This window comes from Panthera leo, chromosome C1, assembly GCF_018350215.1.
Source record: "Panthera leo isolate Ple1 chromosome C1, P.leo_Ple1_pat1.1, whole genome shotgun sequence".
Taxonomy (NCBI): domain Eukaryota; kingdom Metazoa; phylum Chordata; class Mammalia; order Carnivora; family Felidae; genus Panthera; species Panthera leo.
Window position 1 is genome coordinate 50,497,734 of NC_056686.1, and position 17,555 is coordinate 50,515,288.

General features: G+C 40.3%; 1 protein-coding gene across 1 annotated transcript in view; it reads left to right on the forward strand.

Annotated features, from left to right (window-relative positions):
- The window catches only part of PATJ (PATJ crumbs cell polarity complex component), a 363,753-nt gene that overhangs the window by 304,256 nt on the left and 41,942 nt on the right, over window positions 1–17,555 (forward strand). The window contains exon 36 of the mRNA XM_042951928.1: window positions 12,217–12,300. Coding sequence (XP_042807862.1) covers window positions 12,217–12,300 — 84 coding nt within the window. The remainder of the gene's footprint in view (window positions 1–12,216; window positions 12,301–17,555) is intronic.

Here is a 17,555-nt window from a genome sequence, read left to right on the forward strand (position 1 = left end):
TTATGTTGTCTATAGTTTATCACCCAAAAATATTTCAGTATTCCAAAATAGTAGGTACTAAATGTTGTGATCCATTTTCTTTCTCTTAAAGTGTTTGGTAGGTACAAATCTTTACACCCTCCCCCAAACCTACTAGAATAGATGAATAAATTAAGATTAGGAGATAAGGACTGGCTCTTGGTTCCTTTTGTAACAGAGTCTTATGGGGTTTGATTGGTGACTGTGTTCTGAGATTCTTAGAAAATCTAGGAGCACCTGGGTGTCTCAGTCCATTAATGCCTGACTGTTGGTTTCAGCTGGGTCACAATCTCGCGGTTCATGGATTCATGATTCATGGATTCATGTGTTGGGCTCTACGCTGGCAGCTCAAAGCCTACTTGGGATTCTCTCTCACCCTCTCTCTGCTCAAAATAAATAAACACTTTTTTAAAAAAAAGAAAATCTATGTAGCAAACTCTAATTTATTAGTGAGAGTATCCAGATTTTTAAAAGTGTAAGTTCTTTTGACTCTTACTGACTTCCCTTTTACAGCTGTGACTTCTTCAGGTTTTCTGAACAGAAACATTTATAATCAACCTATGAAGTTTGCAAACAAAACTATATCAGTTTGACAAATACTGTACTTCTTCTAAAGTAATCATCTTTTATTGTATCCACAGTGGGAAAGTAGTATATTGAATGTACACTTGACTCTGAGATTCATCCAAATTATAAAATCAAAATGAGAAAAAAGTCATCTTCAAGTAAAGAAAATACAGTATTCGTTGACTACATTCTGCTTCAAGTCCTCTATGTTCTTATGAGATACTGAAAATAACCTCTTTACTTTTTGCTTCTCATGCATGAATCAATGAGGGTCTGCCAGATACCTTTTGCATCAAAGCACTGGGTTTGAAGGTGGGGAAGATGAGCATCTTTGCAACTTGTCTTGAATCATCTTTGCCTTCTACCTTTGTAATTGGTTCAAAAATATAAAAAGATCTACAAAACACATGGAATGTAAGCATAATAACACATGCCCCAGCAAGACAAGTGCATTAAGTTGTCCATCCTTGGGTTAAACAACGTACTGCCCCACTGTAACAAGGAAAGTAGAGAGCTGCCTTTGTTGACATGAGTCCTGCCATTCCTATTAAAGATAGCACATGTTTGCATTTCTACTTTTATCACCTTTTACATTAGGTTTCCCAGCATAATCTTTCTTGAAAAGAAGCAGTCGGGGAGCCCCTGGCTGGTTCAGTCAATAGAGCATGCGACTCTTGATCCTGGTGTTATGAGTTCAAATGTCTCGTTGGGTGTAGAGATTACTTAAAAATAAAATCATCAGGGGCCCCCCTGGGTGGCTCAGCTGGTTAAGCGTCTGACTTAGGCTCAGTTTATGATCTCATGGTTCATGGGTTTGAGCCCTGCATTGGGCTCTTGCACTGACAGCTCGGAGCCTGGAGCCTGCCTCCGATTCTGTGTCTCCCTCTTTCTGCCCCTCTCCCACTCACTCTCTGTCTCTCTCTCTCTCTCTCAAAAATAAATAAAACATTTAAAAAAATAAAATTATTAGGGGCACATGGGTGGCTCAGTTGGTTGAGCATCCGACCCTTGATCTTGGCTCAGGTCATAATCTCACAGTTTGTGAACTCGAGTCCCAAGCTGGGCTCTGTGCTGACAGCACAGAGCTTAGAATTCTGTCTCTCCCTCTCTCTTCCCTTCCCACTTGCTCTCTTACTCTCTCTCAAAATAAACTTAAAAAAAAAAAAAAAAGCAATCACTTATATTCTCAGTTCACCATAATAATAGGAAAAATAGAAATCAAAAAATGGACTGAAATTGGTGTCATTCCTACTTAGAGTCATGAATTTTGACCACTGATCTATATTCCTTCCTTTATGTCCCAGATAGGCCCCCTTCAACCTTAGATATATATGTGTTGGGAACCTTCATTAGCAATTATTCAACATCTATTTGGCGGACACTTTGCTTGACATTATATACATAATCTCATTTTGTCCTCAAATCCTAAAAGGAAGAATTTATTAGTTCCATTTTACAGAGACAGGAACACTAGCCCAGTGAGGCTAAATATCTTAATAGAAGTATCACAAAGCTATGATAAGTGGCAGAGCTAAACTCTGAACACAGGTTTATGTGGCCATAGCCAGTATTCTTCCCACCATACGTTGCTGCCTTCCATTGTTTACAGGCTGGAAAATTCCTCTGGCAGACTTGATAGAGTCTATAGGAGATTAAAATTGATCATAAATTTTGTGCAGTTCCTTCCACTTTCCTTGAATTCGAGCTGGCCCATTGACTTGCTTTGATCAATAGTAGTGAAAGTGGCGTTGAGTAACTTCCAAGCCTTTAGCCTCAAGGTCTTGCAGCTTAGCTCTTGTTCTCCTGAAAGACTGCCACCTTGCAGACAAGCCTAGATCAGCCTCCTGGAGGATGGCACCCCATATGAAAGAGCACATGGGGGCAAAGGGGCCCAGTTATCTCGGCTGAGGCCCCAGCCAACCTGACTGCAAACTCTTGCGAGCCCAGCCGAGATAGCGTGGAGCAGAACTACCCCCTGAACCCAGCCCACACTGCCAGCCCACAGAATCATGAACAAACAAATGATTCATTTTTGTTTTAAGCCACTAAGGTTTTTTTTATTAAATTTTTTTAATGTTTTATTTTATTTTATTTTATTTTTGAGACAGAGACAGAGTGTGAGCAGGGAAGGGGCAGAGAGAGAGGGAGACACAGAATCCAAAGCAGGCTCCAGGCTTCTAGCTGTCAGCACAGAGCCCAACACAGGGCTCGAACTCATGAACCTCATGACCTGAGCCAAAGTTGGGCGCTTAACTGACTGAGCCACCCAGGCACCCCTAAGCCACTAAATTTTGCAGTAAAAGAAAACTAATACAGAGCCCAAGCCAAACCCTTATGTTTCTGATCTCTCACAGACTGTAAAAGTTGGGATTCTTGTGGTCTGCCATTTAGAAGGAGGTCCTACTATTCCTAGGCAGGACTTAAGTATCTGCATAAAACAGTGGCTTTCTCCGCTTTACTTTGTGCTGTATGAGTTCACAGAGGTCTAAAATTATAGAGGTGGAATTACTCTAGAAACCATGTATTTTGACTCTGTGCTTTACTGATAAGTGTCCTGAACAAAGCAGTGCATGGAGAACCACTTGCAAAATTGGCCACCTGCAGAGCTGTGAGAAAAACTAACTCCTCTCATTCCCAGTTCTGGGTCCTTCTTCTACACTTTCCTGCCCTCTTTTTTCAAAATCGTGTTCTTTTTTTTTTTTTTTTTTTAATGTTTATTTATTTTTGAGAGAGACAGAGTGTGACCGGGGGAGGGGCAGAGAGAAAGGGAGACAGAATCTGGAGCAGGTTCTAGGCTCTGAGCTGTCAGCACAGAGCCTAACGTGAGGCTCGAATTCACATACTGCGAGATCATGACCTGAGCCGAAGTCAAACGCTTAACCAACTGAGCCACCCAGGTGCCCCTCAAAATCACATTCTAATTGAAATATAATAAGGAAGCTTGGTTTTTGAGGGTTTTGTTTTTTTTTCCCAAAGAATTTGGCCACAAAGGATTTGGGACAGAAAAGCATCATGTTCTAAGACACTGATCCCTTTACTTATATAAGTACAGTCTGGAGCCTATCAACTTTGTTCAAAGTGACATATTTTTTCACAGTTGTACCCCAACAGTTTTCTTTTTAACTCTCTAACTGCAATAGACATCACAAATCAGTAACTTAATACATCTACATCTGTTTCAAGGTAGAAGTGAACGTAGTTTTGATTTGCACAGCATTGGACTGAGCATTTTACTACTCCCACTATATTATCACCCTTCATTGATTTGGCCTTCCTGCTGAGAAAGTCGTCTACTATATGGAAAGACAGGACTGTATGATTTCTGAACCGTGACAACCGTAGAGGGGAACTCTATTAAATGATGTTTAAAAGGAGCATTATTCCTCTAAGACCATAGATCTGAACAATGGCTTCTTCCAGACAAAAACAATGCCCATTTTCTATATAATCTTTTTAATCCTTATTTTGGTCCTCATGGGTCTTTCTTATTAGCAGGGATTTTTCCCATAAAGCAAGGAAATAAGACATGACACTCTTTGGGGATCACTGGTAATATGTTTTCCACCTAAGTGTGTAATTTAATGTGAAATTTTTCTGTAGCTAAAATGCCACCTAGGATTATTTTGAGGGCAGTGGGAACAGAGGTTTTATGAGTATAACGAAGATTGGGTTTAATTCTAGAGTGATCCAAATTAAGTATATCACACCTACAAATAGTAAAATTGAGCCATATATATATATATATATATATATATATATATATATATATAGTCCTTTATAGTAATATCTACCACATAATTCTTTATCAAAGTTTTATTCTAAAATGCTTATTAGAACAATCCACTGAACATTTAGAAATGTAATCTATAAAATCTCATTCTATGGAAATAGTTCACCCACACAAGGGTGCTTATTGATATTGTTCAGTGCACAGGAAACCCTTAGTTAATTTTTCTAACACACGGCTTCTTTAAGTGTTATGAGCCTACTGTGGCAATGATAAAATTGCCTTTTGCTGAACGATTGGTATGTTTATGAGTTACTTTATCTACTTGTTGGTAGCCTGAACAGTAAAGAATATGGTAATGGATGGGCTGAAATGTCTGATGACTTTGACTCTAAGGATACATTAGTACGTGTTATGAAATTCTTTTCCAGCAATGCAATGTTTAAATCCCCCTGGAGGAGTTTGTGATTTTTGTGGGGCTCAATGACAATTAAGTCCCGTGTACTTGGCTCCTTTAAATTGCTCTTTGAACTAAAGTAAATCCTTTAGAAATTCACATGGATTTAATATCCATTTGTGATGGGTATGTGGGTTGTGTGTCACTAATATTTTGCCATCAGAAGCTTGGGTGGGATTTTTAAAAAAGGAAGAATGAAGCTTGATTGGGTAGGTAAGATTATGACATACCCTACCAGCCTCTTTCTGGGTCATTTTGATGTATCTTTCTATCTCCAACCAATTTCTTGGTAATCATTTAGCAAACATGTACTCAGTGCCTACCCTGGGCTCAGCACCAGGATACAAAGAAGAGTTGGAAGCAGCCCCCAGTCTGGAAGAGTTCCACCAAGACTAGGAGGTAATATAGGACCTAGATCCATGAAAAAACTATTGTGATACTAATAAATTCAATAATACAAGGGGATAGAGCAGTGACTCACAGGAAGGTTGATCAACCTTGTTAGGGGAAAAGAGTCAGAGAAAGTTTCATAGAAGAGGTGGCATTTGGCTGGCTCAAGTAGAATTTCATGAGAAAAGGGGGCAGCAGATAAAAGAGACCATGACCTTCAAGCCTTTGGTGCCTTTGTACTTTCCAAATATAGATATATAGACTCTCTATATCAACATACACAAGAAACTGAAGGTTCCTGGGTGGCTCAGTCAGTTAAGCATCTGACTCTTGATTTCAGCTCAGGTCATGATCTCATGGTCATGGGATCAAGCCCCACATCAGGCTCTGCACTGACAGCGTGGAGCCTGCTTGGGATTCTCTCCCTCCCTCTCTCTCTGCCCCTCCCCTGCTCGTGTTCTCTCTCTCTCTCTAAATAAACTTTTTTTTAAAAAAGCACAGGAAACTTAATAGTATTTGTCTCCAGTTAGGGATAGATGGTGGCTGAGGGACAGGTGCAGAGAGAAACTTTTCAATGTATATTATTTTGAGAGTAATACCATGTGTAATATTTTATCTGTATTTAAAAACAAATATGTATTCTTTGAAGAATGGAGATATTAAAACAGTGGTTCCTTAAACAGTATGTTCAATTTGCAAGCCAGCTACTTCTTCCTGGGTGTCTGTTTTTTAATGTTATCCCTAATTAGTGGAATGAAGAAATTTTCCTCAAGTTAAATGTGTTTCAGACATAGACTGATGAGAGAAAAGCTTTTTCTTAATGTTTTATTTTTATTTTTATTTTTATTTTCGAGAGAGAGAGAGTGAGCAAGTGGGGGGGGGGGGGGTGGCAGGAGAGAGGGAGGCACAGAATCTGAAACAGGCTCCAGGCTCTAAGCTGTCAGCACAGAGCCCGATGTGGGGCTCAAACCCATGAACTGTGAGATCATGACTTGAAGTCAGATCCTTAACCGACTAAGTCACCCAGGTGCCTCAAGAGAGAAGTTTATAAGCAGAGGACTTTTCCTACATCTCTGAAATCCTGCCTAACCCTTCTGATTAAGGAAAACCCATATCTGAGAGATTCTCTAATTGATCAGATTCTTCCCTGGATCCAGAGTTGGCAAGTCAAATGAGTGATTTAGAGTGTCCAAAGGAAAATTGTTGGTCTTGTCTCAGGCAGTAAATAAGATGATGTTACTTAAATTTCTGTTGTCACAGTGAAAATCACAACTACCAAGAGGAAATTAGTTTTTGATTATATGTCAGTCTTGGTCATCTGTAAATGGTTCTTAAGTCTGCCATTAATTAGGAGAAATTAATCTGGGTTGTTTTGGACTGAAAAGATTTTTATTGTTTTATTTTAGTTTAGTTTAGTTTAGTTTAGAGCATGAGAGGGGTAGAGGGAGAGAATCTTAAGCAGGCTCCACACCCAGTGTAGAGCCCTGATGCTGGGCTCAATCCCAAGACCCTGGGATCATGACTTGAGCCAAAATCAAGACTTGGATGCTCAACCTACTGAGCCATCCAGACGCCCTGAACCACTTTATTTTAAACATGAATGCATCACTTGTATATAATTTTCTTTTATATCTGCTCCTGTAGAAAAAAAAAAAAAAATCATTCATTGAATAATATGGGTGCATAGAAAGAAGATAGAAAAAAATGAAGGGAAGAGACAAGAACAACAAATGGAATTAAGAGAGAGCTAGGGGCACCTGAGTGGCTCAGTCAGTTGAGGGTCCAACTTCCGCCCAGGTCATGATCTCGCAGTTCACAAGTTCGAGCCCCGCATCAGGCTCTGTGCTGAGAGCTCAGAGCCTGGAACCTGCTTCAGATTCTGTGTCTCCCTTTCTCTCTCTGCCCCTCACTAGCTCGTGCTGTGTCTATCTCTCAAAAATAAATAAAAACATTAAAAAGAGAGAGAGAGGGGCGCCTGGGTGGCTCAGTCGGTTAAGCGTCCGACTTCGGCTCAGGTCATGAGCTCATGGTCCGTGAGTTCGAGCCCCGTGTCGGGCTCTGTGCTGATGGCTCAGAGCCTGGAGCCTGTTTCAGATTCTGTGTCTCCCTCTCTTTCTGACCCTCCCCTGTTCATGCTCTGTCTCTCTCTGTCTTAAAAATAAATAAACATTAAAAAATTAAAAAAAAAAAAAAAAAGAGAGAGAGACTCCATGTTGGGTTGGGGAGAGTTCTTAACCATCGTGTTTTGTGTAGCACAAACCCCTAACTAGCAAGTGAGGTCCATAGATCATCACCCCACTTCATTAAGCGAGAGGCTTCAATTTTCACTTCCCCAGTTGTCTTTTTGTTCACTGTCTACAAAATGATCAGCCCATGCCCTTAAGGTTTTTGCTGTGGAGTTAAGGAGACAGTATTTCAACAGAATTGATGCCATATGGAAAATCCCAGGTTAGCTTCTATACAAGTGCAAAATAAAATATTCAAAACAGGTGAGATGCTTGCAATGGCTGTAGGAACACAGGCTTTGGTGTTAAACAGTCCCAAGTTGGAATGTGATCTTCCCTACTTAGAAGATGCAAAGACCTGGTCAAGTCTGAATCCTCCTGAGCCTCCATATCCCCAACTGTAAATGAGACTAATAATACGGCACTTGCTTCATCGTTATGAGGATTGAATGGCACGAATGGGAAGCGTGCAGCAACTCTGGCACAGAGGTGTTAAAATAAATGAGATGTTCCCACTTCCTTACTATGTGCTGGCATTGTACATAAAGCTTTATGTGCAAATAGTATTGTTAAAACCATATAAACATGAGGAAGCTAAGGGAGAGGTTAACAGTCTTCCCAAGGCCCGTGGCCAGAAGTAGCAGGGCCAAGATTTGGACTAAGAAATCTGACTCCAGAGGCCTAGCTCATAATCATCTGTCTCTATAGCCTCTCCTCAGTGTGAGCCAGCAACCCACCCACAGGGAAATGATGAATAGAATGCTTCTGGAATAGATGAGTTTTAGAAGTCATTGGTATTGGTAGATGGAGTCACTGAGGTATCCTAGGGTGAAGGAATGTTACTTAAATATGCAGAGATAAGAGTGGAAGAAGAAGGTACTCAGAACTGTGCCAACAAGCAGTTTTGCTTGAACAGCTCAAGAGCATTAAAATTTAAGAGGATATACAATGAGGAGATAAGAATCATGTGTATAATCAACTCCAAATTTTTTCCTTAAAACAATAAATAGCAGTCTTTCATTAATGACCCATTATTTCATCTAATCACAATTTTTTCAAAGTAAGAAGTAAAAATTTTTTGTGGCCTTGTCAAATAGATGCCTAAAATAGCTCAATACAGTATCTTTTTTTTATTATTTTGTCCTACCTTATCAACTGTGTAAGTTGTAAAAAATAAATCTATTTTTCTTTTCAGTTCACCAGCTCACATTTCTAATTTACCTGTTGGCCCCCACCTCTCATGTCTAACACCCCCTTTTAGTACAGCTGAGCAGAACCTTAACTTCACAATCCAGTGTCAACACATAGGGCACATGGTAAGAAATGTGACCTTTTTCTATTGATAGGTTAGAGTGTCTACTGTTTTCTTGTATTTTCATTGATAACTTTAAGAGAAATCACAACAGTAGTCAAGCAAAAGGGAAGAAATAATGGGGAGTTTTGCACACAGACTCCTGGACAAAACAGATTGACAGGGAGTTCAGCATTTGAGCGATAGTATATTTCTTTTATTTATAAGATTCATTATGGGGCATCTCAGTGGCTCAGTTGGTTAAGCGTCTAACTCTTGATTTCGCCTCCAGTGATGATTGCATGGTTCGTCAGTTTGAGCCCTGTGTTGGGCTCTGACAGCACGGAGCCTGCTTGGAATTCTGTCTCCCTCTCTCTCTCTTCCTCCCCTGCTTGCACACCACACTCTCTCTCAAATAAATAAACTTTAAAGAAAGAGTTCATTGGGGCGCCTGGGTGGCTCAGTCGGTTAAGCGCCAGACTTCGGCTTAGGTCGTGATCTCGCAGTTTGTGGGTTCGAGCCCCACATCAGGCTCCGTGCTGACAGCTCAGAGCCTGGAGCCTGCTTTGAATTCTGTGTCTCCCTCTCTCTCTGCCCCTCCCCTGCTTGTGCGCTCTCTCTCTCTCTCTCTCTCAAAAATAAATAAACATTAAAAAAAAAAAAAAAGAGTTCATTGAACACCCAGAAAGTATTGAAGAGGTTTTAATTCAGGCTACTTTTTTTTTTTTAGTGTGTGTTTATTTTACTTATTTATTTATTTGTTTGTTTGTTTGTTTGTTTATTTATTTATTTATTGAGAGAGCGTGAGCAGAGGAAGAGCAAAAAGAGAGGGAGACACAGAATCCAAAGCAGGCTCCAGGCTCTGAGCTGTCAGTACAGAGCCCGATGTGGAGCTCGAAGCCGCAAACTATGACCTGAGCCAAAGTCGGACACTCAACTGACTGAGCCACACAGGCGCCCCTGGGCTACTTTTATGGAATAAAAACTACAGTTGATATTTTTCTTCCATTTAAGTGTAAATGAAGAGAAATTTCCCATTTGACTTTTGTAATGTTGCAAAATTAAAGAAGTTTATGCTGGAAGTTGAACTCTGTAAACACCATGTTAGTAGGAGTTCAGTCTGATTCTGTCAGTCCAATGAAGGGGGGCTGTTTGGCCTCCAAACTTGAAACACCAGCATGACACAAGTCATTACAAGGAACTTGCGTTAGTTTCTCCCTGCACTACTTTCATAAAACTGGCCCTTGGTGTCATCTTGGCAGTGTTGCTGGGATCTCCTGAAGCCACTGACCCAGCACGTTTTCACAAAGCCATTCCCTTGAAGCAGTTCAGAGGAACCAACTCTTGGCAGTCTAGATGCTCCCTGCATCCGGAAATTTCATAAATCAGAGTTAAAACAAAGAATGGTCTAAAATCTGTTGCTGATACAAAATCTGTAATGTAAATTGTCTGGATTAGGGAACCTCTCCTGTCTCCTGGGAGCTGCCTTTATAATTGCTATAATAAAGAATGTTTTCAGAAGCATGTGATGATAAAATGAAAGTAGTGAGAAAGATATTTGGAATCCAGTGGAGTCATCTGGTTGTAGAACTTCTTAGTATTTTCTTGTATTGCTTCTCTACTCCCAAATTCACATAAGAACCTTTTTATTTATTTTTTTTTAATAAATTTTTTTTTTAACGTTTATTTATTTTTGAGACAGAGAGAGACACAGCATGAACGGGGGAGGGTCAGAGAGAGAGGGAGACACAGAATCGGAAGCAAGCTCCAGGCTCTGAGCCATCAGCCCAGAGCCCGACGCGGGGCTCAAACTCGCGGACCGCAAGATCGTGACCTGAGCTGAAGTCGGACGCCCAACCGACTGAGCCACCCGGGCGCCCCTATTTATTTTTTTAAGAAAGTAGATTTGGTTTGGATCTTTTTTTTTTTTTTTTTTTTTTTGTCTTATTTGTTATACTTCTGCAAGAAATATTTCTTTATGTTTGACTTCACGTCAATTTAATTCTGATTCTGAGGTTCCATACTTCTGGGCCAAGGCAGAATCACCCTCAGTCATTTCGTAGGCTCCTCAAGCTCTCAGGGTTCTGGTCTCCTCACAAAACTCCCAGACATCATTGGTGGGCCCCTGGCCATTATCATCAGTCCCCCCAGTTGTCATCAAGCCCATCTTACCCAAGCCTTCATGACCTCAAGTCTAGAAATCCTGTTGCTTCCAAGCCCCAGTGCTTGGGACACAGGACTTCTTCCAAGGTGGGATCCATTGTGCATGGCTTGTGGCCCCCTTGACCATTGCTTGCAGAGTCTGGTAAGCCAGTGCATGTGCTGGGGCTGGTGTGGCATGGGGGACACTGGGCAGTGCAGGGCTTCTGCACTTCTCATGGGACCCACAGATCTCTGTTTCTAGTCTCCACGCAGAAGCTCTTTTCCTTTCCCAGCAGCCCTCCAACACAGCTGGCATAATCCTTCCAACATCGTATTTTTCAGGCCCTTCAGTCTGATAAACAGCAGAAAGAACCAATGGCTTCTGGCTGCTTTAGTTTTCAGCTCTATAAAAATCCTCTACTTGCTTAACATGAGGGGGGAAAGTTGTGTGAACATATTCAACTGAATATTTTAAAAGTAGTCTCACCAAAATATATGTACATATGATAGAAATATTTGGGTGTAGAGATGTACATTGTCTGCAGGGATCCTTAGGAAACTGTTGATGGTGATTGTCTCTGGGGAGTGAGACTGAGGGGCAGACCAAGGAGGCAGTTTATTTCTGTGGTTTACTACATGCTGTGGTATTGCTTGAGTTCTTTACACTGGTATGTGTTATTTTTATGATGATTAAAATTTAAGGTTATTAATTTGAAAAGATAGGAATTTTTTGTTTTAATTCACTAACCATGAAATACTTTCCTCAGCCTGAGCTTACCTGCCTTAGGTATTGTCCTGATTTTATGGCTCAGAATGCTGAGTTCAGGAGTTAATTTGCCCAAGATTACACAATGGTGGGTCAGAATTGGAACCCACAGCTGTCTTACACTTACTTAGGGTCATGAACACCCTTCCCCCTCCTCCATGCTTCATCCTCCAGGGTCATTTCACTCCACTTAAGTTCTTTTCTTTCATTGCCCAAGTAATAGGCCTGACAGACCCCCTGCATCAGACCACACATCTATGCCAAATCCTTGAATACTAATAAATACTTGAAACCATGTTTCAAAATATACCATAAAATGAAAATAAGAATGACGCACAGTTCACCTCAAGTTCATACACAGCAGCAATGTACAGGTTAACAGTAAAACACAGGGGGGAAGTTTACCTTGAAATATTAGGCAAAGCCAGTTCTAAAGGAATGAAATAAGAAACTTAGGAAAAATTAATTATACCTTGGAATATATGGTAACTGTGTATTTTATTTACCTTCAGGTCCCATAAAATATGACACTATTAGCAAATGGCAATTTATGGGTCGCTGCCTATGGTTTGGTTGTTTGTGTAAGGAAGCATTTATGGTTGTCGAAAATTAATAAGAATTTGTTTTTTCTAGGATGCTATAGTTATACACGAAGTCTACGAAGAAGGAGCCGCGGCCAGAGACGGAAGACTTTGGGCTGGTGACCAGATATTAGAGGTATAAGACTATGAGTTTCATTTAATACTAGCAAATACAGTTCCCTTACTGACCTTGATCCACAAAGTATTTATTCACAGTCTTGTACTCCATTTTGTCCTCACTTATCTCTCTCCCATTTAGCAAAAGATGTACCTTACTCTTTTTTCTTTCTTTAATGTACATTGAATAACTATAATCAGAATCATGGCAGATCATCAATCTAAATCTGTGAAAACTTTTTTAAATTAAAGCAGAAGTACAACCTATAGTTCTATAATCTTAATATCAAATGAGAGTGCATAGTATTGCAACTTGACTTGTTTTGCCGCTTCACTAAAGCTGTCTAAATTCTCCTAAAAACACAGACATATGCAAAAACATGGACAGCCAATGTTTTAAAGACTTCAGTGCTGTTTTAAGTATTGTTTTCTTATTCCTAATAAATCGTTAAGTAAAATGCTTTCCGCTTTTGTTTTCTAGTTGATGAAAATGTAGAATCTTCTCCCTTTAGGGAGAAATGAAATGTTTAGCTTGCCTCTTTCAAATGGGCTCTCAATTAGCAAAGGTGTTAAAGCCTTTTAAAAAATGCCAAAGCAGGCAGTGTCTGAACTAAGGAACGGATGAATGGCAGGTCAATGCCAGGCATTCTGGTAGGTGGAACGAAAAAGCTTTTTTGATGATGTGAGACCTTTAGGCAACATTTATTTCTTTCATTGGATGAATTTAATTGAATAGTTAACATTTTATGGTGGGCATGTGCATTTTTGCTTTGCAACTTTAATACAGCACATTATGAATGACATCATAGAATTTTATTTCCCCTTTGGTGGTTCAAGTTTGCCTCCCAAGATGAAACCACAGATATAATTAAGGGCAGAAAATATAGGCAAGAAAGAGTTAAAGGAGAGGCCGGGCTCGCTGCAAATTAAATTCAGGGTTTCTCTGCAGACCTTTACTGTGCTTCATCATTGGATTAGGACATATTCCCAGTACATTCATTAAGGTACAAGTGTATGAGGTTAGAAAAATAAGCGAGGCCTCTTTGGGATTTGGCTTGACTGCTTTTGCATATAGCACCATTTTTTAGTGGTCAGGAGTTTCAAGGGTTTTTTTTTTTTTCTCCCTAGGTTTTCTAATTAACTGGTGTTATCATAATTGGCTTTGTAAGATGAATAGATTGAATATTCAAAAGAGTACAGATGCATACATGCCTAGATACATGATTTGTAAGCCCATGGATTATTCTATAATGGTCACTTGAAACTAAATCTAATCTGTGGAGCATTTTCTTGATTATGGTGATGGTTGCATAGGTATAAATCACATAAATTAGCAATATAAATTATATACTTTAAATATAGTTTATTTCATAACAGTTATACTTCAGTAAAAAAAAAATCCCTTTTTAAAACTATTTGTATGGGATATCTCAGCTGTAGCTGTTCTCTTTCATATTCATGTACAAGTGAATACTCAGGATAGGTTAACATGAAGAAGGCAATTGAGTGGAAGGAGAAATTGAAAACTCAAACCATTTCCTGGCATCCAACTGAATTATATTACCCAATATGGATGGATGGTCTATACTCCTCATTAAAGATGACCAGGACATGGGGCACTTGGTGGCTCAGTCAGTTGAGCATCCAACTTTGGCTCAGGTCATGATCTCACAGTTCGTGAGTTAGCCCACGTCGGGCTCTGTGCTGACAGCTCAGAACCTGGAGCCTGCTTCAGATGCTGTGACTCCCTCTCTCTGCCTCTTCCCTGCTCATGCTCTGTCTCTCTTTCTCTCTCAAAAATAAATAAACATTAAAGATGACCAGGATATAATATAACAGTGTATGTCAACTAAAACAAAAGTTGTTTTTTTATTGATCAGGAAATTTTACCCCATGCAGTATCTAGTCCACAAAAGCATGTCATGTGTTTAGTTAAGAAGTAGCTGTATGGGGGCACCTGGGTGGCTCAGTCAGTTAAGCAACCAACTTCAGCCCAAATCATGATCTCACAGTGTGTGAATTTGAGCCCTGTGTCGGACTCTATGCTGACAGCTAGGAGCCTGGAGCCTGCTTCGGATTCTGTGTATGTGTCTTTCTCTCTTCCCCTCCCCTGCTCACACTCTGTCTCTCTCCAAAATAAACAGACATTTAAAAAAAATTTTTTTTAAAGAAGTAGCTGTTTGGTCAAGTAACATCATGTTTCCTTTGTAAGCAGCTTTAGACCCCACATTTGGACTTGTGCTAGTTGTGGTTGTTGTGTACAGATGCATAATTAGGCATCATCAGCCTTCGGCCTGCAGGTTTGCCTTGAGAAAACAGGCCAGCTTTGGCAGTACATTTCAAGACCGTGAAACAAGATAACTGTGTATCAGCACTTTCCACACAATGGCCTTTCTACTTATGAGAGTCCTCTGCATTGTCAGTGGCCTTTCATAATTTTAATTCTATCCTCTTGTTAAAATCAGGACAAGCCATGGGCCGCCTGACTGGCTCAGTCAGAAGAAAATGCCACTCTTGATCTTGGAGCCTTGGGTGCGAGCCCCACATTGAGCGTAGAGATTACTTTTTTAAAAACTGGGACAAGCCAGATTTTGCTGACAAAGATCTAATCCAGCAATTTTTTAGCATGGCAAGATTTATGATTCTATAATTAGCATGAACTGTCTTCTTTCTGATTCTCCTTTTAGACTCAGTCCCTCATCCTTCCCTAATTCTACGTCCATTATCTTCTATTTTTGTGCAAGTGGGAGCAGAAAGAGTAAAGGGCTAAAGCCTGGTTTTCCCTGTGGAATAAAGTAGTGAGAAAGTGCTGCCTGGTTTGGTTATCCTTTCCCTCGAAAGCAGTGACTTCCCCACTTCCTCGTCCTATCCAAGAGATGTGATACACTCCCCTTGATGACTGGGGCCTCCTATGGCTCTTTGTCTCAAGTAGGGAGCTCTGCAATTACCACCCCTACCCTTCTACAATCAATGCTCTAAATAATGCATATAGTGCTTCTGTAAGGCACTTAAGGTAATACATCACTCCACAATATTCGAGCTGCACAGCGATATTTCTCTTATGATCACTGGTGCATTTAGTGGTGCCTCTTGATAAGCAAAGGAGGAAATGAAAACTGTGAACTTGGAGCAGATGTCTTGGATTTGGGCAGTCATCTTCATGCTGGAATTTAGTATAAATTGCTTTTATTATATTAGTTTCATGACAGTGCTTTTTATGGAAAGTATAATTGCTAGGGCCTCTCACAAGCTATTTCAGAGGCTTACGAGAACTCACCTGGAGTCCAGGGAAGTAACTATTTTGCATTTGAGTAACAGAAGTGGTCTGGTGTGCCATCTATTGGAATACAGGGAAATAATCACTTCGGACCACATTTTCTAGAGACATTGTTTTCCCCTTTGTCCTATGGATTTACCTCACAAACAATGAGAGTGCACTCATGGGCCTAAAGTAACAGTGAATGCTGGCACTGACTGAAAACAGCCCTGACAGGGGTTACTTCAACTCCTTATAAAATCCCAACTTCTAACTTACATTGCACTTAACTGTGTGCCAGGTCCTGTGCCGAATGCCTTAGAGGGTTTATTTCACTTAATCCTCACAACACTAAATAGATATTATCTCCAATTCATAAATGACCCAGTTGAAGCTTAGCTTGACTAATATACATAAGGTTTCACAACATAAGTTAAAATCCATGCTCAAACTGAAGGCCATCTGTATCTAAAACCCATACTTAACCACTGTTTGGGTTGGGGTTTTTTTGTTTTTGTTTTTGTTTTTGTTTTGTTTTCATTATTATTATTTTTTAAAGTAAGCTCTATGCCCAGGGATTTGAACTCATGACCCTGAGATCAAGAGTCGCATGCTTGGGGGCACCCGGCTGGCTCCGTCGGAGCAGCGTGCAAGTTTTGATCTCAGGGTCGTGAGTTTGAGCCCCACACTGGGTGTAAAGACTATTTAAATAAATAAAACTTTAAGAAAAAAAGAATCGTATGCTCTGCCAACTAGAGCCAGCTAGGCACCCCTTAACCACTGGGTATAGTTAATGTAATTGAGAACACAAACACAAGATATACCAGAAAAGAAAAAGCGTCATGAAAATTAGGCTTTTAAACATTTTTCTGGCTTATAGAATCAGCTTTAAATAATTGCTCAAAACCCACCTTCTCCAAGAAAGGCTCATTGCTCTCTTCTCCCTCTCTGTAACCAATCTTTATGCCACAAGTCACTAGTCTTTGGAATGTTAGAATTGGAAAAGCCTGAGACCAATCCCTTATTGTACAGATGAAGGAATGGAAGACCAGAGATAAGCTTGACTTGCCCAGGACACACAGGGATGGACTAAAACATGGAGTAGAACCAGCATCTTGAGGGAAATCTTCTATTCTGCCACCCCACCCCCCACCCCATCGCCCACCCCACTACTGGCCATGACCTGTGCCTAATCTTCCCTTTGTGTCTTTTCCTAGCTATGACCTTGAGGGAGTGACCTATGACTCCCTTCCTTTGAGTCCTTGGCCATTCTTCCCCTCAATTTCTCCTTTTTGTTAAATCCACTAATCCATAACAGTACTTGACTTTCTCTGTGGCAGGGGATCCAATAACTCATTCTAAGAGTACATTGAGGGGTGCCTGGGTGGCTCAGTTGCTTAAGCAACTGACTTCAGCTCAGGTCATGATCTCACGGTTCGTGAGTTTGAGCCCCACGTCGGGCTCTGTGCTGACAGCTCGGAGCCTGCTTCACATTCTGTGTCTCCCCCTGTCTCTACACCTCCCCTGCTCGCACTCTGTCTCTGTCTCTCAAAAAATAAATAAATGTTAAAAAAAAATTTTTTTTTTAAATAAGAGTATGTTGAGGCAGAAGGGTATAGAGACTAAGGGTGGGAAGATAGTCTGGGTTCAAACTGTGACTAGCTATATAACCTGGGTCAAGTCTCTTTAGCCCCTCCGTGACTTACTTTCCTCATCTGTAAAATGGTAATGGTACCTATTTCAGAGAATTAGTATAAGGGTTAAATGAGTAAATATTTACAAAGGGCTAATACACAAGCACTACACAAACATTTCTTAAGTAAAACACAAGTAAGTTTGAAGAAATAAATAAGTAAACTGGCTATATGATCTCCATTTAGCAGACAAGGAAACAGAGGCTTATTGAGGGCCCACAACTTCCAAATTCACGTGATTTACCGGAAGCAGAGCCATGGCTTTACTCAGTGCTGTTTCCAGTACAGTTTGCTTCTAACTTATGGTCCTATTTGTGCTCTCTC